At 45.5% G+C, this 17,950-nt stretch overlaps 2 protein-coding genes and 1 non-coding gene across 6 annotated transcripts; 1 reads left to right on the forward strand and 2 right to left on the reverse strand.

Moving 5' to 3' along the window:
• Positions 1–3,271: 3,271 nt before the first annotated feature.
• trnal-cag (transfer RNA leucine (anticodon CAG)) lies at positions 3,272–3,354 on the reverse strand. Its single transcript has one exon. It is a non-coding gene; the product is annotated as a tRNA-Leu (tRNA).
• A 73-nt stretch (positions 3,355–3,427) lies between these two features.
• dusp23b (dual specificity phosphatase 23b) lies at positions 3,428–8,710 on the forward strand. 4 transcript variants are annotated; one of them, XM_069160757.1, is made up of 3 exons: positions 3,428–3,780; positions 7,291–7,597; positions 8,504–8,710. In XM_069160757.1, exons 2-3 carry the CDS (start codon positions 7,328–7,330, stop codon positions 8,687–8,689), a joined length of 456 nt encoding a protein of 151 aa, XP_069016858.1. In that variant the 5' UTR covers positions 3,428–3,780; positions 7,291–7,327; the 3' UTR covers positions 8,690–8,710. The 4 variants fall into 4 exon arrangements, with proteins under 4 accessions (XP_069016858.1, XP_069016857.1, XP_069016859.1 ...); XM_069160756.1 differs by having other exon boundaries at positions 3,429–3,780; positions 7,318–7,597; XM_069160758.1 differs by lacking the exon at positions 3,428–3,780 and adding an exon at positions 5,667–6,026.
• On the reverse strand, positions 8,656–17,658 carry LOC138205092 (afadin). Its single transcript, XM_069160755.1, has 24 exons — positions 17,446–17,658; positions 16,748–16,940; positions 16,309–16,415; positions 16,096–16,214; positions 15,920–16,014; positions 15,466–15,507; positions 15,178–15,374; positions 14,939–15,084; positions 14,449–14,543; positions 14,095–14,366; positions 13,770–13,913; positions 13,004–13,202; positions 12,833–12,924; positions 12,659–12,745; positions 12,508–12,573; positions 12,345–12,418; positions 12,116–12,234; positions 11,545–11,703; positions 11,351–11,442; positions 10,891–11,025; positions 9,867–10,811; positions 9,421–9,505; positions 9,286–9,328; positions 8,656–9,016 (listed from the first exon to the last, which is right to left on the reverse strand). Exons 1-24 carry the CDS (start codon positions 17,539–17,541, stop codon positions 8,923–8,925), a joined length of 3,696 nt encoding a protein of 1,231 aa, XP_069016856.1. The 5' UTR covers positions 17,542–17,658; the 3' UTR covers positions 8,656–8,922.
• Positions 17,659–17,950: the final 292 nt, after the last annotated feature.

Below are 17,950 nucleotides of genomic sequence, written 5' to 3' on the forward strand. Positions count from 1 at the left end.
ATATGCGACTACGCACATAAAACATTCTAAGACTATTTGGCATTTTAGGTAGGTAGGTAGGTAGGTATTTACTTTATTAATCCCCGTGGGGAAATTTTTTCGCTACAGCAGCATACAGAAGCAATAAGATAATAATAGAATAAAATAATAGAATAGAATAATAGAAAAGCAATAAAATAGCAGTAAATAGCAGTATAAAATATAAAATGCACAGTTTATACAGTAAATTATATATCTATATATATTATATACAAACAAACCAAGAACACAGTCAACATATATATATGTATATATATATATATGTATATATATATTCAGTACAGTATATATCTATATATATTATATACAAACAAACCAAGAAACACAGTCAACAGTGTTATTGTACTGTGATGGATTTTGCCAGAGGTGAGTTATTGTACAGTCTTATTGCAGTGGGCAGGAATGATCTCCTGTATCTGTCCTTGTGACAGCGGAGCTGGAGGAATCTTTTAGAGAAAGTGCTCCGCTGTACCCTGCAGCAGGTGGTGGAGAGGGTGGACAGGATTATCCAATATGGACAATAGTTTGTTCAGCGTCCTCCTGTCCACCACCTTTTCCAGGCTGTCCAGTTTGGAGCCGATGATGGAGCCGGCCTTCTTAACCAGTTTGTTAAGTCTGTTGGTGTCACCGGCTCCGATGCTGCTCCCCCAGCAGACCCCAGCGAAGTACAATGCACTGGCCACAACAGACTGGTAGAACATCTCCAACATCTCGCTGCACACATTGAAGGATCGAAGTTTCCTCAAGAAAAAGTCGACTCATCACCTTCTTGTAGACAGCATTGATGTTGGTCTTCCAGTTCAGTCTGTTGTCGATGGACACACCCAGGTACTTGTACTCCTCAACCATGTCCACCTCCTCTCCCAGGACTCTCAGCGGTTGTGGAGCCGTCGCCTTCCTCCTGAAGTCAACCACCATCTCTCTGGTCTTGGCCACGTTCAGGAGCAGGTGATTCCTTCCCGCCCACTCCACAAAGTCCTCCACTACTGCCCTGTACTCATCCTCCCGTCCATCCCTTATACATCCTACCACTGCAGAGTCATCAGAGAACTTCTGCAGATGGCAGGACTCTGAGTTGTACTGGAGGTCAGTTGTGTATAAGGTGAACAGGAAGGGAGACAGAACAGTTCCCTGAGGAGCTCCAATACCACTGACCACCGTATCAGACAGCACACTGCCTAGACGGACAAACTGTGGTCTGCCTGTCAGGTAGTCATTGATCCAGGAGACGGTGGGCGCGTCCACCCCCACCACCCGCAGCTTCTCACTCAGCAGCAGTGGTTGGATGGTGTTGAATGCACTGGAGAAATCAAAGAAAGTGATTCTCACAGATTCACCGGTTCCATCCAGGTGAGACTGAGCTCGTTGCAGCAGGTAGATGATGGCGTCGTCCACTCCCACACGAGGCTGGTACGCAAATTGCAGAGGGTCCAGAGAAGATTTCACCAGCGGCTTGAGGTGGGCCAAGACCAGCCTCTCCAGCACCTTCATCACATGAGATGTGAGGGCAACCGGTCGGTAGTCGTTGAGGCCAGATGGAGTCGTCTTCTTGGGGACAGGAACCAGGCAGGACGTCTTCCACAGCACCGGGACCTCCTCCTGCTTCAGGCTCAGGTTGAAGAGGTGTTGTAGGACTTCAGCCAGCTGGACGGCGCAGGTCTTCAGGACTACGGGGCTGATGCCGTCAGGTCCTGCAGCCTTGCGCTGGTGGATTCTCTCCAGCTGTCTCCTAACCTGGCCAGTCGTCACAGAGAGGGGGGTGAGGGGGGTGGGGTCGAGGTGTCGATGGAGGAAGAGCCCTTTGAGATTGAGGGCTCTATGCAGTTCACCAGGGGGCGCAGAGGGGGGAGGGGGGGAGACAGCAGAGGTGTTTGGGAGGTGTGAGGTGTGGAGGAGGCAGATGAGGGTGGTGAACTAAACCTGTTGAAGAAACAGTTTAGTTCATTTGACCTCTCCAGGTTCCCCCTGGTTGTTCCTCTCCAGGTTCCCCCTGGTTGTTCCTCTCCAGGTTCCCCCTGGTTGTCTCTCTCTCCCCTTGAACCCAGTAATCTCCTTCATACTGGTCCACACCTCCCTCACGTTGTTCTGTTGGAGTTTGGCCTCCAGCTTCCTCCTGTAGGAGTCCTTGCACTCTCCTGAGCTCCTCCCTGTCCCCAGACCTGAAGGCTGCTTTCTTCTTATTAAGAAGCACCTTCAGGTCACTGGTGATCCACGGCTTATTGTTGGGGAAGCATTTTATAGTCCGGGATGGTACGGTGGTGTGTTCACAGAATTTAATGTATTCTGTGATACAGTCCGTCATGCTGTTGATGTCCTCCCCATGTGGTCCAAACAGCACATTCCAGTCCGTGGACTCAAAGCAGTCCTGCAGGGCTTCTTTAGCCTCCTGTGTCCACCTCCTCACAGTCCTGGTGGTCACAGGCTGCCTCTGCACCAGAGGAACATACTTTGGTGTCAGCAGGACCAGGTTGTGGTCTGATCTACCAAGGGGGGGAAGGGCAGTAGTACTATATGCATCCATGGCATTAGCATACAGTAAGTCCAGAGTTTTATTGTTCCGTGTGGGGCATACTGGTGCAAAGTTGGCAGTACTTTATCCAGACTGGTGTGGTTAAAGTCTCCAGTAACTGCCAAAAATGCCCCGGGATGCTTAGTCTGCAGTTTGGACACAGTGGAGTGGATGGTGTCCACTGCTGCCTCTGCGTCAGCTGATGGAGGAATGTACACAGCGATAACAATGGCGGACGTGAACTCCCTCGGCAAATAATAAGGGCGCATCCCCACGGCTAGCAGTTCAATGTCCGGGCTACAGAAACGTTCCTTCACACACACGTGGTCGGGATTGCACCACCTCTAGTTCACATAGACTGCAATCCCTCCACCTTTCTTCTTGCCGCTCCGAACAACGTCTCTGTCCGCCCGAACAGTCCTGAAGCCGGGTACGGCCGCGCTGTGGCCTACCTATTTTAGAGGTAAAGTAAGAATTATTGGAAGGCTGCATTTGTAAAATTAAGGGCCAGTCCATTTAGATTTAAGAGCAGGTCATTGTTGTGTCTGGGATAAATAAGGTCACTCAAAACAAAACTGGTGCTATTAGTTTATGTTATTGTTGATTTTATTCAGCAAAAAGCCAAAACTACTCCATAATAATATCCAATATATATAATGACATAAAAAACAGAAGAAAAGCCTACCTACATCCTACAGGATGTGAAAAAAAAAAAAAGCTTGCTGTCAGAAGTGGGATTCGAACCCACGCCTCCAGGGGAGACTGCGACCTGAACGCAGCGCCTTAGACCGCTCGGCCATCCTGACTTAAAATTGCTATAGGATCATTCTTTATTATCAACTATATCAGACCATTCACAGGGTCTAATATTTTAGATAATATAAATTATAAGACACTTGAACAAAATGAATGGACACGATGCGTCGTCGTGAAGCTGCTGCTCTGACGTCAGAGGGCTCTCCTAATGGTCATCGCCTGGCTAACTTTCCATCCCGTTGCGACGAAGGTTTTTCTTCTCATATCTGAATGACAGCTGATTTCCACAGTGATATATTGTCTCAGTGATTCTACTCCACCTTCTAACGAGCCTCGGTTATGTAACCTAACTGCGCTCTTTAAAGGTAGTTCGTTAGTTTCTGAACTAGCTGCCAGCAGTCAGCGGAGCACTTAAGTGAAGTAGTTAGCTAGCAAGGTAGCTGCGGCTCGTTCATTCATCACAGCACGACGTAAATGTAAGTATCTCCCCGGGTAACGTGTGTGGTGTTGTTGTGACTGTGTTCAGTAATAGAAAGGCAATTACTACAATTACTTCACTTAAACTGACAGCTAACATTGGAATGGGTCGCACTGGCAACGTTTACCGAACCGCGAAGCTAGCTTCATGATACGTTAACTAACGTAAAGCTACATGCTACATTCTTCTAGTCCAGGGGTGTCCAAACTTTTTGCAAAGAGGGCCAAATTTGGTAAAGTGAAGATGCCCGGGGGCCAATAGTTCCTTCTGACATTTTTTTAACCACAAAAGTTACATGAAAATACACACTGTTATAAAACAATTTTCATTGTCACAATTACCTTTATTTTTCAAATGACAATGTAACCAAATATAAGCCACTCAGGCAGACTTGAACAACTCTAAAAACACAATTCTGCCTTTCATTCAGTCAAATAACATTGAACAAACTGTATAGAATACCTTCAATTTCCATGAGTTAAATATCTTTGCCTCATGAACATTTTAAACAGGAGTTATAAGTAATGCAAAGTGGTCTGTTACCATTAAACTTTAAAACAAGTGAATTTTGCCTTTGTCTTTTACAAGATCTTTCAGAAAGCAATAGTTTGTGTCACATCTACAGGTACATAACATCAACAGTTATAACACATATCTTATTCAAGAGTTTAATAACATAAGTGCCATAAGTCCAAGTGCATTAGTGTGCTTTAGGCTTTTCACTGTTAATAGTGACAGATGTTACCGTTCAAAACACTCAATTTCAGATTGATCAAGGAACAGATAACTTGCTGACACTAATGTCACACATTCATAAATTCTTGCTTCTTCTCGGGGCAAATGTTCTCCACCATTTTTATGACACAGTCTTTGATGAACGCACCTTCAGTAAAAGGTTTGCCATGTTTAGCTATTAACACGGCCACTTCGTAGCTGGCTTTTGTTGTTTTCCTTTGACTCAAGAGGCCCGCGTGAAGAATCTCTGTTGTGATGCCGGAACAGCTTGGAGTTGCTTCACTTTTTCAGCGCGGCCACTTAGCTTGCCGTACGTTGTCGCATGTTTAGTCTCGTAGTGTCTCTTTACGTTGAAATCCTTAAACAAGGCAACCGCCTCTTTACAAATTAGACAAACACAATTGCCTCGATTTTCAGTGAAGAAGTATTGTAATTCCCACCGCTCCTGAAAGCGGCGGCCCTCACTGTCAACTTTTCTCTTTTTTTTTTGCGGTCGCCATGGCAGAAATGATTTGAGAAGGGTTCGCAGCACGGATGCAGAGCCAGATAGCATTAGAACGGTGCTGCCACCGTATGGTGAAAGGAGGAATTACATCTTTACATTTGTATGATTTATTTATTCTGACAGAGCGAGCGAGCCATAACGAACACCGAAGCTGCGGGCCGTATGAAATCTGACTTTGGACACGCCTGTTCTAGTCTTATTTTTAATACTTCCAGTGAAACTAGGTGGAGGCAGCTGAGTCCTGCAGGGTATTTCCACACCGGACCCGTGTTTTTATTTTGTTGACATGTGAGCTGCTGTTAAACTAATCCCTTTAAGACACCGAACGGTTCCGCCCAGCCGGTGAAGTTATGCTGATGTTGACTGAACAAATATTTGCCCCTCCTGCAGGTCCGTTTACTCTTTAAACTCTTTAAACACTTTCAACTCTCTAAACCAGGCATGTCCAAAGTCCGGCCCGCGGGCCAATCACGGCCCGCAGCTTCGGTCTTATAATGTGTCCGTTATGGCTCGCTCGCTCTGTCAGAATAAATAAATCATACAAATGTAAAGATGTAATTCCTCCTTTCACCATACGGTGGCAGCACCGTTCTAATGCTATCTGGCTCTGCATCCGTGCTACGAACCCTTCTCAAATCATTTCTGCCATGGCGACCGCAAAAAAAAAGAGAAAAGTTGACAGTGAGGGCCGCCGCTTTCAGGAGCGGTGGGAATTACAATACTTCTTCACTGAAAATCGAGGCAATTGTGTTTGTCTAATTTGTAAAGAGGCGGTTGCCTTGTTTAAGGATTTCAACGTAAAGAGACACTACGAGACTAAACATGCGACAACGTACGGCAAGCTAACAGGGAGTGGCCGCGCTGAAAAAGTGAAGCAACTCCAAGCTGTTCCGGCATCACAACAGAGATTCTTCACGCGGGCCTCTTGAGTCAAAGGAAAACAACAAAAGCCAGCTACGAAGTGGCCGTGTTAATAGCTAAACATGGCAAACCTTTTACTGAAGGTGCGTTCATCAAAGACTGTGTCATAAAAATGGTGGAGAACATTTGCCCCGAGAAGAAGCAAGAATTTATGAATGTGTGACATTAGTGTCAGCAAGTTATCTGTTCCTTGATCAATCTGAAATTGAGTGTTTTGAACGGTAACATCTGTCACTATTAACAGTGAAAAGCCTAAAGCACACTAATGCACTTGGACTTATGGCATTTATGTTATTAAACTCTTGAATAAGATATGTGTTATAACTGTTGATGTTATGTACCTGTAGATGTGACACAAACTATTGCTTTCTGAAAGATCTTGTAAAAGACAAAGGCAAAATTCACTTGTTTTAAAGTTTAATGGTAACAGACCACTTTGCATTACTTATAACTCCTGTTTAAAATGTTCATGAGGCAAAGATATTTAACTCATGGAAATTGAAGGTATTCTATACAGTTTGTTCAATGTTATCTGACTGAATGGAAGGCAGAATTGTGTTTTTAGAGTTGTTCAAGTCTGCCTTATATGGCTTATATTTGGTTACATTGTCATTTGAAAAATAAAGGTAATTGTGACAATGAAAATTGTTTTATAACAGTGTGTATTTTCATGTAACTTTTGTGGTTAAAAAAAATGTCAGAAGGAACTATTGGCCCCCGGGCATCTTCACTTTACCAAATTTGGCCCTCTTTGCAAAAAGTTTGGACACCCTTGCTCTAAACTCTTCATTTGAATTAGAGTTGAAAATATACTATTTGCTAAAAAGATAATAATTCGTTTAATAAATAGTTTATTTAGCTCGAGTGGTGGAAGTTTCTCAACCAGGAACATTAAATCCCTCAGTTTATTAGAAACAGAAGGATTTATTAGTTCAAGTGTTTAATTTAAACCCTTGCTTCAGTAAAAGTTTGTGATTATTACCAGAAAAACGTACTTAAAGTATGAAAAGTAAAGGTACACATTATGTTGACATTTTTCAGCTGTTTTAAGACAACAATTAGTTTATTAAACAGTGTATTTATCTTGAGAGGTAGAAAAACGTATGAAAAGTAACAAGACAAATGTAGAGGAGTAAAAAGGTTGACCTTTTTTAGAAGAGTAAAAGTATAAAGTTGCACATAATGGAAAGTAGAAGTTTAAATACTTGAATTTATACTTGTTACATTCCACCACTGGTACTAACTTCAGAAATATCAGTAGCATCTTCATGTAATTTTTTTTTTATTGTTTTATATCCATGTGTGTTTTAGCCACATAAAGAACATGTATTTTGTGTTTTAATAAAGCCCATCACCTCCGTGTCCTCTCCTCAGTCCGACACTCATGGCCTCCAGCGCTCCTCACAACTTCTCCTGGGTGGAACCAGGCAAACTGGCCGGACTGGCGCTGCCCAGGATGCTGTGCGAGTACCGGTACCTGTTGGACAACGGCATCCAACACCTGGTGTGCCTGTGCGAGAGGAAACCGCCCCACTACGATTCATGCCCGGAGTTACAGCTCCACCACGTCAACATCGTGGACTTCACTCCTCCTTCTCCGAGTCAGATCGACAGATTTCTGTCCATCGTGGAGGAAGCCAACGCCAAGGGGGAGGTAAGACAGACTTATAATTGTAATAATTATATTTGGGCGGCACGGTGGTGCAGTGGTTAGCATTGTCGCCTCACAGCAAAAAGGTTCCGGGTTCAAATCCGGTCCTGGGCCTTTCTGTGCAGAGTTTGCATGTTCTCCTTGTGCTTGCGTGGGTTCTCTCCGGGTTCTCCGGCTTCCTCCCATCATCCAAAAACATGCACCTCAGGTCAGGTTACCTGGCGCCGCGCTAGTGGCAGCCTGTTGCAGCACCTCCCCCCTGAGAGCCCCCCTGCTGTAGCGAAGAAATTTCCCCTCGGGGATTAATAGAGTACTATAAAAAAAATTTTTTAAATAAATAAATAAAGGGGGCAGAGCCTCGTGTTGTCTGCTTCCTCAGAATCCGCCATTGGAACAGCAAAATAAATATTTCACAACCTTGCGGCTCCTACAAAGTCCAGAGAGTAAAAAGTACGCGAGGCTTTAGGATTATTCTAGACTTCACTTCTGGAGTGTCTGGTTTTGTTTTGCCCGCCTTGCAAGTTGCTTTCATCATCAAACAGTCTGACCATTATTTTAATCAATTTACCAAATCATAGATTTGTCTATAAAATAAAATAAAAAAAACATGTTCTGTCTTTTAAAACTTAAACACATCACATCACATCACATCAGACCAGTTTCAGTAAATATCCAGAAACTAATGCTCAATGTGTGATATGTCTTTGATTTGATCTGTTTTATGCTTTTTTTGTTTGTTTGTTTTGCATCTCTAAATTACATTTTAAAGTGTTTTTAGTTCTCTTACATCTGTTTTTATGTGAAACACTTCGTGCAGGTGACATTCTTGCTGAGCTGTATTTCTCGATTTGCATTATTATTTTCATGACGTTGCAAAAGTAAAATAAACGTTGTGTTTATTGTCGGTAGGGTGTCGGAGTTCACTGCATGCACGGCCATGGGAGGACCGGGACCATGCTGGCCTGCTACCTGGTGAAGTCCAGGAAGATCTCGGGGGTCGACGCCATCAACGAGATCCGAAGACTCCGGGAAGGTTCGATTGAAACTCACGAACAAGAGAAAGCGGTGATGCAGTTTTATCAGCGCACCAAGTAAAAACAATGTGATTTTTACATTAAAAAAAAAAAAAGCTTCAAATAATTAATAAGAAGTGCCTCAATTACTCCTAAATGAAAAACTTATGTGGGGAAACAAGAAAATACAAGAAATGATATTCAAATTAAACAACAGTGCCGAGCTCAGATGTTGAAACGAGTGACAAACATTTCTTTCGTAAATATGTGATTACATGTCTTCGTTCGGACGGTTTCCTCTTTTCTGACGCTTCTTCACGCACTGGATGTCAGAGAGAACAGACGCTGACGCTCCCTGAACGTCAGTTTTTCAGGAGCCGACGCTCTGATGATTTTCTCCTCCTGGTTTCTGCGGACATCAAATCATAAAAAAAACAAAAAAACAAAAACTGTCACAGCAGAAAAACTTGAAGTTTATTTCCTTACGGGAACACAAACGGCCCGAGCTGTTTTAAAATGTGCTTTATGGTTGATTTATTTTACTCAGGGATGTTCCTTCAAATGCTTTTAAAGTGTTTGAAAGAATAAAAAAATACTTTCTGGTCATTTAGTGTCAGTAAGTAGCTAATTAAACTAAATTCAATTTATGTTTAATTTGCCAAAAAACGGCGAACTCACATGTGTGCTTCTTCATTGTGGACGTGGTGACTCGGTCTGCCATCTGACAAGAAATCCAGCTGATGAGCACTTTTTCAATAAATGAAACTGACAGAAAAGTGTTTATTTCTCTTTCAAGTGTTTGTGAGTTATTACCCGTCTCCGCTTCCTCTTCCTGTTTGGAGAGAAGAGTCGCTGCCTGTGTCTTCCTGTCGTCGTCCCCTACGCAGCTTCTCTTCTTCTAAAACGCGCAAAAAATAAGTCGATTATTGTGGTTTTTAAATATCAACGAGTGAAGTTCATAAAACGCTTGTAACTTTACTGAAGGAGGATTTTGAGATATAATTATGAGTTGTTATTGTATATAGAAAGGAAGGTTATAGGAAAAATGCCACCCCGTGTTCTGATATATTTCTGATATGATATGCAGATTTATAAGTTGTTTTGGGGATTAAATGCTTCCTTATTTAACTGGAAGACTTCCCAGTAGGAGACTCTCGTCATCGAAGCGTTTCTTATGAACAGTCTGCATCATAATGGGTCTGAAGAGGAAGGTTCTTGGTGTGTTTTCCCTCTCAACGTCGGCCTGAGACCTGCTCCACCTGTGTCCGTCGGTCCAACTGCTGTATCATCATCATCATGTCCAAGTCTTCGTCTTCCTCCTCCTCCTCCTCGTCATCTTCTCCTCTCTGCTGGATCTCCTGCAGCCGCTTCTGGAACTGCCACTCCAGGCTGAGCCTCCGCAGCTGCTCGTTCTCCTCCGCCGTGCGCTCGGCTTTGGCCTGCAGCTCCCGCAGCTCCCGCTGCAGGAGCTCCACGGCCTGCAGCCTCTGCTGCTTCTCCAGCTGCTCCTGGGCCTCCCTCCTCCAGGGGCCCGGCGGCGCCCGGGCCTCTCTCCTCCAGGGGTCCGGCGCCTCCCGGGCCTCCCTCCTCCAGGGGTCTGGCGCCTCCCCGGGGTCTCTGATGCTCTTCTTCTGCGGAGCCTCCTGGAAAGAGACGTGTTTCGTAGGAGCGATGCTGACTTGGGGTTTTGCTGCGCGATCTCCGCGTGCGTCGGATCTCTGATGCTGAGATGACAGCGAGGGAGCAGGAAGCTTCTTGTTTACAGAAACCTGACATGAGTGAACGGGACCGGCCGGGCTGTGAGGACTCTGTCGGTGTCCACCGACTTTCAAAGTCTGGCTCATCTTCAGTGTCAGTGAGGAGGAGCTGTGCTGGAAGGTGGTGAGATGAGGATTGGAGTGTGAGCTCGATGCTCTGGTTACGGGAATGTCGATGCGTATTGGCTGGATTGAAGGTGCAGGAGCCGATTGTTGTGAAAACGGCGTTCTCCAGACGCCGGCACCGCTCGTACGTGCGCCCTGCTGGTGTTTAGCGGGGGAGCCGAGGTCACAGAGGAGGTCGTGAGTCGAAACGCACGAGCGAATCGGGAAAGAGGAGTTGTGCCCCGTCGTCTGCTTTGCACCCCGTGGACGCATGTTCTGCTGTTTGTCCAGCAGGGGGCGTCCACTGTCCGCACACAGGTCCTCCTGTGACGGGGCCCGATGCTGTGAAGTAGAAAATTAAGGGTTTATATAGCTTTATCTGACTGTATGAATGATGAATGATGAGCAGATAAAAACGTACCATGAAGCTCCTCTTACTGCAGCTTTGTGCGTCTCTCAGAGACACTTTGAGTGTTTGCTGCGTTCCGCTGCGCTCAGAAACGTCCCTGTTCTGGGATTTAGGGGTCGGAAGTGTCAAATATTCCCTGTGAAACGGCTGAACACAGACACGGAAAGAAAATATTGGTCGTTTAAAAAAAAAAAAAAAAGTCAAATATGTTAAAGAGCAGCACATTTGAGTCACTGCAGTATTTCCTTCCACTTTGAGTCATCATTTGTTTTCCTTCTACAGAATGTTCATTTTACCATTCAGAAAACTGCAAACGGTGGGGAAAAAAAAAAAAAATCTATTTTAGTGAAAAGAAATTTAGGCCAAACACAGTAAAATTATATGTAAATTTAAACGAAGATTCTCGAGTCTGTTTCCACCAGTTTGTGAAAGAAATGAGATGACATATGTGATGGAGGTTTAGAAATCTCACGTCGGTGCCGAGGCTGATGCTGGAAACAGACGCCATGTTGTTTCCTCTCACTGCGGGGTCGGCGGGTTCATCTCTGTCCTCCAGGCAAACGTCTGCTGGAATAAGGAGGAAAATCAAAGTTCTTGCTCCGTCTCTCCCTCGAGCGTTATTTCGCATGAAGAGTTCAGTTGCCCGGCAGCGGCGGCTGTACCCACCGCTCATGTTGGGGTTGGAGCGATAAAGCTGACGGTTTCTCTGCATCATCTGCTCCCTCTTTCTTCTGCTGCCTCCGTGGAGCCGCTCGGAGGGGCCCGGATCCACGACCCCGTACAGCAGCAGCGCCTTCCTGTTTGGCCGGATGTGGCCTCGGTCGCCTTGTGGAGCAAAACAAAGTCTAATTAGAGCAGCAAGTAAAACAACCAGAGGTTTGACTCTCGGTACAAACCGGTTTACGACAAAGTGGAAGCGCCGTGTAAAATGTAAATTAAAAACAGAAAGTGATGATTTGTGAATCATATAAAACTCAGACAGAATGAATATATTTTATTGTTAACAGTGATTTTAGGAAGTGTTCCTGAGCCCATGCAGTGATTTCCACTACAGAATTCTGTCTTTTGCCCCTGTTCCAAATTTCTCCATTTCAACATTTTAATTAAATCAGTGTTTACACAATTTACAAATCATCACATTCTGTTTTTATTTACATTTTACACGGTGTCCCAACTCTCTTTGGAAACAGGGTTGCAGTAAAAGTAAACAGGAGTTTGACCGACTGCTGGTTCTTACCTGTGGTTCTGTCTGGAGTCGGGTCCCTCAGCAGCGCCTCCAGCCCGTGGAAGCTCGCTCCCAACTTTGCAACCTGTAAGGTGACTACGGGGCCAGTTTGCATCATGATGGCTGCAGCCCTGCATCAAGTGTGAGATCGATGAGGTCAGGAAAGAGTTTCAAAATAAAAGCTCAAACCACAAAGGTTCTCCTGCAACCGGCGGTTCGGTTCGGTTCGATTCTGTTCTACCTCTCTTGGCTGATTCCGACCAGGCTGCGACCGTTGACAGCGAGCAGCTGATCTCCAGCTGTTAACCTGCCGTTCTGTGGAAACACGCCTCCTTTACTTCAGTCTTTGTTGTCACCTTCATGAAAAGATTCTCCATGTTTTACATCGTAAGCTCAGATCTCACCATCTCCGCCGGTCCTCCTCTGACGATGGATTTGATGTAGATCCTGAGGTTCTCCTGCCCCGCTCCCTGCAGCAGAACCGGACGGAGGCGGGTCACTCACTGAAACATTTACAGGTATTAGGAAGCATTTAATCAGATGTTGGACCTTCACCTTGGCGGCCACGATGCTGACACCCATCCCACTGTTCAGAGGTTTGTTCAGAGTGATGGTCACCATCTCCGGCTGCCTGTCGGCTGCCTGTCGGAGGGGAAGATGTAAAGAACTTGACCTCAGAGTTACATCATATCTCCGGACGTCTGAGACCGCAGGATGTAATCTGATTACCGCGTATGTGTTCTCCTCAGAAGGTGCAGCTTCACTGAAGTGCACGGTCCAATCCCCTTTGGAGTTCAGCCGTGACGTCAGAGAGCAGAGACCTGTGAGAGGAGGACCTTTAGAAGTCCAGGGATATCAGAATAAATACATCACAGCCCCTGAAATATAAAGTCTGGATACCTTTCTGGCAGATCGGCTCCAGGAACTCAACGAAGCCTGGAGGGATTCCTGTGACGGTGTCGCAGGAGTATCCTCCCTCCGGCAGCAGGAAAGGCAGGTGGAGGTCGAGGCTCTCCTCCGCCTGGACGTCCCGTCCTTCACTCCCGAGCAGCCTATCAGCCGAGGCCTCGGCCGCCGTCACCGCGGCGTCCATCAGACCCTGCAGAGAGGGTGACGGTGATGGAGGGGCCGGACTTTCAGACGGAAAAGAGCTGAAGACCAGTTTCAGTTGAGTGTTTTTGATAATTATAGTAAAGAAATTCAGAGTTTGGGTTTGAGCATCGTGGACAGAAGTGTAGAATATTTCCAGCTGGGTTGTTGCTGCTGTATGAAGATGAGTATGACTGTAATTCTTTACAGAATAATCCCCCCGTTTCCTTTGACCTTTGACCTTAGTCTCTCAAGGACAGTTTTCCCCCCTCACCTCACCGCACAATGTTTGGGAAATACTTCACTCAGGAGCAATAGGCTAATGTGACAACTCACTTTCCAGTTCTTCATATGTTATTTATGATCATATTCATCATCTTCAATTATTCATGCTGTTAAATCTGTACAGCTGAGCTCCTGCTGCTGCTGCTGCAGCACTCAGACTCTTACAAACCTTCATGTTCTGTGTGTTATTGGGCCCTAAAACATCAGCTCAGCATCATCCTCAGTGGTTTGATGTCTGTCCCTCCCGAGAGGAGATGAAGAGAAAGAGGAAGAGGAGGCCGAAGGTACTCACGGGGGGGATGTGAGGCTCACTGGTGGCGTAGAGGTAGCCGGAGAGCAGCGTCTGCAACTGCAGGGAGTTCAGCTTGAAGCAGTTTCTCTGGATGTCCTTGGCGTCTTGCATTGAGTACTTGTTCATGGTCAGGAGCGTGGTTGCCTAGAAACAGCCTATTAATGCAATCTGAACAGCTCGTACATGAGCGAAACGTGTGCTCTGAGATGAAGCCCTGAGTGTTGCTGATGGATAGAACAGCCCCGATTCAGGTGATAGAAATCTGTAGGTATTTGTGGTGTCAGACCCGCAGGTTCAGGCCCGGTTTCTACTCGGACTCTCGTACCTGGATGATGTGGCCCAGGTGGCAGTCGACGGCCAGCTCCAGACCCTGCCGCTCTGCCCAGGCCTCGATAGCGGTGAGCCTCTGGCGGAGAGCGGCTCCCCAGTAGTGGGAGCGCAGGCCCGGGGTGCCGGCCTCCGGCCTCATGAGCCGGTTGAAGAGCCAGGCGCTGATGAAGTGGAAGAGCTGGGAGAAGACCTGGATAGTAAGGGCGGCGTTGACCCGGCAGCGGCGCAGCAGAGACATGGCGTTCATCAGGGTGTTCAGCACCATCTCTGCAGCGGCAAGACAAAAGATAACAGTTCTCGCAGTTCTTCTTAGAGAGGTGGACCGAGTAAAATCATGTCAAACGTGTACCTATACCAGCCGGCAGCGGGCCGTGCTGCTCTGGGTCAATCAGAAAAGTTGGCAGGTGTTTCCTCAACTCGTTCTGTAGACACTGCAGCAGGTGACTATGGAAACATGTAAAGACAAAACACTTTGCATAAAGTGTATCGAAGTTAAGCTGCATAATTTGAATCTGTTCATTTTACGTAAAGGTGCGCAACCTTGTTTCAAAAAAGTTGGGAGGCTGTGTAAAAATGTAAATAAAAACCAAATGTGATGATTCGCAAATAATGTAAACTCGTATTTCATTGAAAATAGAACAAAGACAACATATTAAATGCTAAAAATGATTGTATTGTTGACAGTAGTTTTCAGAACTGTTCCTGAGCCCACGCAGTGATTTCCACTACGGAAATGTGTCTTTTGTTGCCCCGTCCCAACTTTTGTGAGACATGTTGCTGCCGTGAGGAGCAGGCCGTCTTTGAGGACCTCTAGACGGTGTTCTACTCTGTCCGCGTACCTGTAGGCTTCGTGCACCAGGTGCGACAGGTCCAGCTGACTCTGGCATGTGAGAGGACTCAGGTCTTTGTCATGCTTCAGGAAGTTGAGCAACTCGGAGGAGTTGGCCATCCAGAAGGCGAGCGCCCCGGCGATGGTCTGCTGCCTCTGGAAGACAAACAGTCCCGCACGGCAGACGACGTGAGACTCTTGAGGTTGAACTGCATCGACCTTCGCGCACTAACAAATAAAACGGCTTGCCTGGATGACCTTCCCCGTCATGGCCACCATCTTGTTGGTGACGGCGGTGACGCTGTGTGTGTGTCCTGAGCCTCGGCTATGATGTCGCTGTAGAGTGAAGCGGCTCACGGCGTAGAGGATGTAGGCGGGAGACAGCTTGAAGTGAACCGTGGAGCTGTTGGCGTAGTTGATGACTGCCGACAGGACGGCCTCCTCCGCTGCAAGGTGAAACACACCAGCAGGAGGGCATTGAGAGACGCAGAGACGCAACTGGCAAGCGTCAAACTAAAAAAATACATTAACACTCACAGGTGTCGCAGAATTTAATCCCAACTGGTAGTCCGGGGTGATCTGAAGAGTCAGAAACGGACAAATGAAATCCTGTTTCTGATGTTCATGGAGCAGATTATAGTCTGTATGAACTGGATGGAAAGCAGTAGTTTGTAGCAGCTTGTAGCAGTTTGTAGTAGTTTTGTTGTAGTTTTTTAGTAGTTTGTTGTAGTTTTGTAGCAGCTTGTTGTTGTGTAGTAGTTTTTAGTAGTTGTGTAGTAGTTTTGTAGTAGTTTGTAGTAGTTTAGAGTAGTTTGTAGTAGTTTTGAGTAGTTTGTAGTAATTTGTAGTAGTTTCGAGTAGTTTATAGTAGTTTTGAGTAGTTTGTAGTAGTTTATAGTTTGTAGTAGTTTTATAGTAGTTTGTAGTAGTTGTTTAGTAGTTTGTAGTAGTTGTTTAGTAGTTTGTAGTAGTCGTGTGTGAGATGACTCACCCATAGCCGCATGCTTCTGTTGCTTCTTATTTTCTGCGCAGAGTTTTTGTGCCTCAGACAAACAAACGCTGTTGTTCAGTGTGTTTTCAGTCGACCTGAATATGAATTTAAAAAGTAGATGTTATTCTGACCGTTCGGTGCAGATTAATACAGAGTGATGGATGAAGAATATTTACTCGTCCTCATCTCTGTCAGCTACAGTTGTTTTGTTCTTGTCTTTCTTCTTTCCTTTTCTCGACAGCGTCCTCTTGAAGTTTTTGATCATGCCCCCTTTCTCTTTCTCCAGACACTTTTCCTTTATCGTCCAACACATAAACAGACCTGATTACATCTGATACAAGTGTAACTGCCCTCTGAGCGACATCACTTCCTGATTCACAATGTGGCACCTCCAAACCGTCCTTGTCCTTCTTCAGTACAAAACGTCCCTCTCTGTTGTCTGAGTTCCAGTTCAGTTGTACGACTAAAGGCCTCTCATCCAGATCCAGTTTACGCTCTCATACAAAACATAAAAATAGAGAGAGCAGATTCTTTAATACAGCAACATGTTGGACAGATTAGGAATGCAAATGGAAATTAATCTTCTGAATACGTTCAGTTTATTTTTCATCTTTTAAAGTTCTTTGAGCCCAATTTAACATTTTCAGACATGGTGTTTTGTCCCTAAAATTAGTTCAGAACCAGGATTTATTCAACTGTCGCACAGAACGAAATAAAACAGGAAATCCTCCTTAAACCATTAAATCCATTATCAAAGTGGTCAGCGGTATGAGCAGCAGCTGGACTCGGAGTCTCACCTCTCTGTGTTGACTGGATTTAAGCTCTCACCTTTACTGCCGTGGATCTCGTACAGCGAGTAGCTTGTCGTCAGCATCTTCATGTCGGGCCTGAACTTCTCTGACAGAGTTTCGACGACCACTCGAGCCGCAGAGCTTCCGCAAATGCGCAGGCACTTGGTGGCCACGTTGTCTCCGTCGGGGTCCTCCAGGTAGAAGCGCATCACTCCATGGAACTGCAGCTTCTGTCGGGAAATGGTTTAAATGGTCTCCTGTTGTTTCTGTTCAGTCAGTCTGTGCTGCTTTGATTTAGGATTTCAAAATGTTCCTTCAGTAGAGGTAAAAACAGGAACACAGTCGATACCACGAGAGAGAATCTGTTTCCTGAGATGTTTCATTTAATGTGAAATATTCTTCAACTTCAGGAAACTGTGTGCACGTTCAGATGAAGATGAGCAACGAGTAGTTTAGGTTAGGAAGCTGGAAACGCTTTTATTTATTTTGCTTACAAAGTTATTAAAACAATCAATAATCTAAATAGTTGCAGATAATTTGTCTGTCAATTTGAACGATTGATGAATTGTTTAATCATTTTATCTATAAATGTAACATCTAATTAGTCAGTCAGCTGGTATCTTGTATAACTGCACAGCTTCACATTTAAAGAGACAGAACTGAAGGTAAATGATATCAAACTCAGATTTATCCGCGTGATACGTCGACCCTGTCGGACGCCTGCAGGCGACTCACCTCATCTGGTTGGCTGATTTCAAAAAGGTCCAGTCTGTTGTTGTTCCACTGTCTGATGACTTTGGCTAATTTCTCTCGTTCTTCCTCCTCCGGCATTTTGTTTTGTATCCAGAAAAAGTTCTGACCCGACCGGCGCGCTGGAGCTATGAAGACCTCTCCTTCTATCTGTCCCCCATTCGTTATCAACTCTTTGTCCTCTGGAGTGGGTTCTTAAACATAATTTATCCCCACCTTCCTCATCCCCTCTTAGAGCCCCCACTCCCCCGCCCCCCACTGCCCCTCCAGCCCTCATTTAACAGGTCACTGCATCTTTGTCATGTGAAGCAAACAGTTTCCTCTTCGTACATCTGATTCCCATCCTCACTGCTCCTCCTCCATCAGATACAATCAGTCTGTTCATGATTTCTACGAGCAGAACTGCACGATTTCACCGTCTTTAATATATTTTCACGATGACATCACTGTGCTCTCACAAATACTTCCTCGGGCACCCTGAGAGATCTTT

Source organism: Embiotoca jacksoni, unplaced genomic scaffold, assembly GCF_022577435.1.
Source record: "Embiotoca jacksoni isolate LCO1_2020_lvr unplaced genomic scaffold, fEmbJac1.0.p SCAF_27, whole genome shotgun sequence".
Taxonomy (NCBI): domain Eukaryota; kingdom Metazoa; phylum Chordata; class Actinopteri; family Embiotocidae; genus Embiotoca; species Embiotoca jacksoni.

Excerpts from the sequence above, each read along its gene's own strand:
- dusp23b (XM_069160757.1), top strand. The coding sequence starts at position 7,328 with ATGGCCTCCAGCGCTCCTCACAACTTCTCCTGGGTGGAACCAGGCAAA. Across the intron at positions 7,598-8,503 it reads AAGCCAACGCCAAGGGGGAG|GGTGTCGGAGTTCACTGCAT; the intron begins GTAAGACAGACT and ends TATTGTCGGTAG.
- LOC138205092 (XM_069160755.1), bottom strand. The coding sequence starts at position 17,541 with ATGCCGGAGGAGGAAGAACGAGAGAAATTAGCCAAAGTCATCAGACAG. Across the intron at positions 14,544-14,938 it reads CTGGTGCACGAAGCCTACAG|TCACCTGCTGCAGTGTCTAC; the intron begins GTACGCGGACAG and ends ATGTTTCCATAG. Across the intron at positions 12,419-12,507 it reads GAGGAGGACCGGCGGAGATG|AACGGCAGGTTAACAGCTGG; the intron begins GTGAGATCTGAG and ends GTGTTTCCACAG.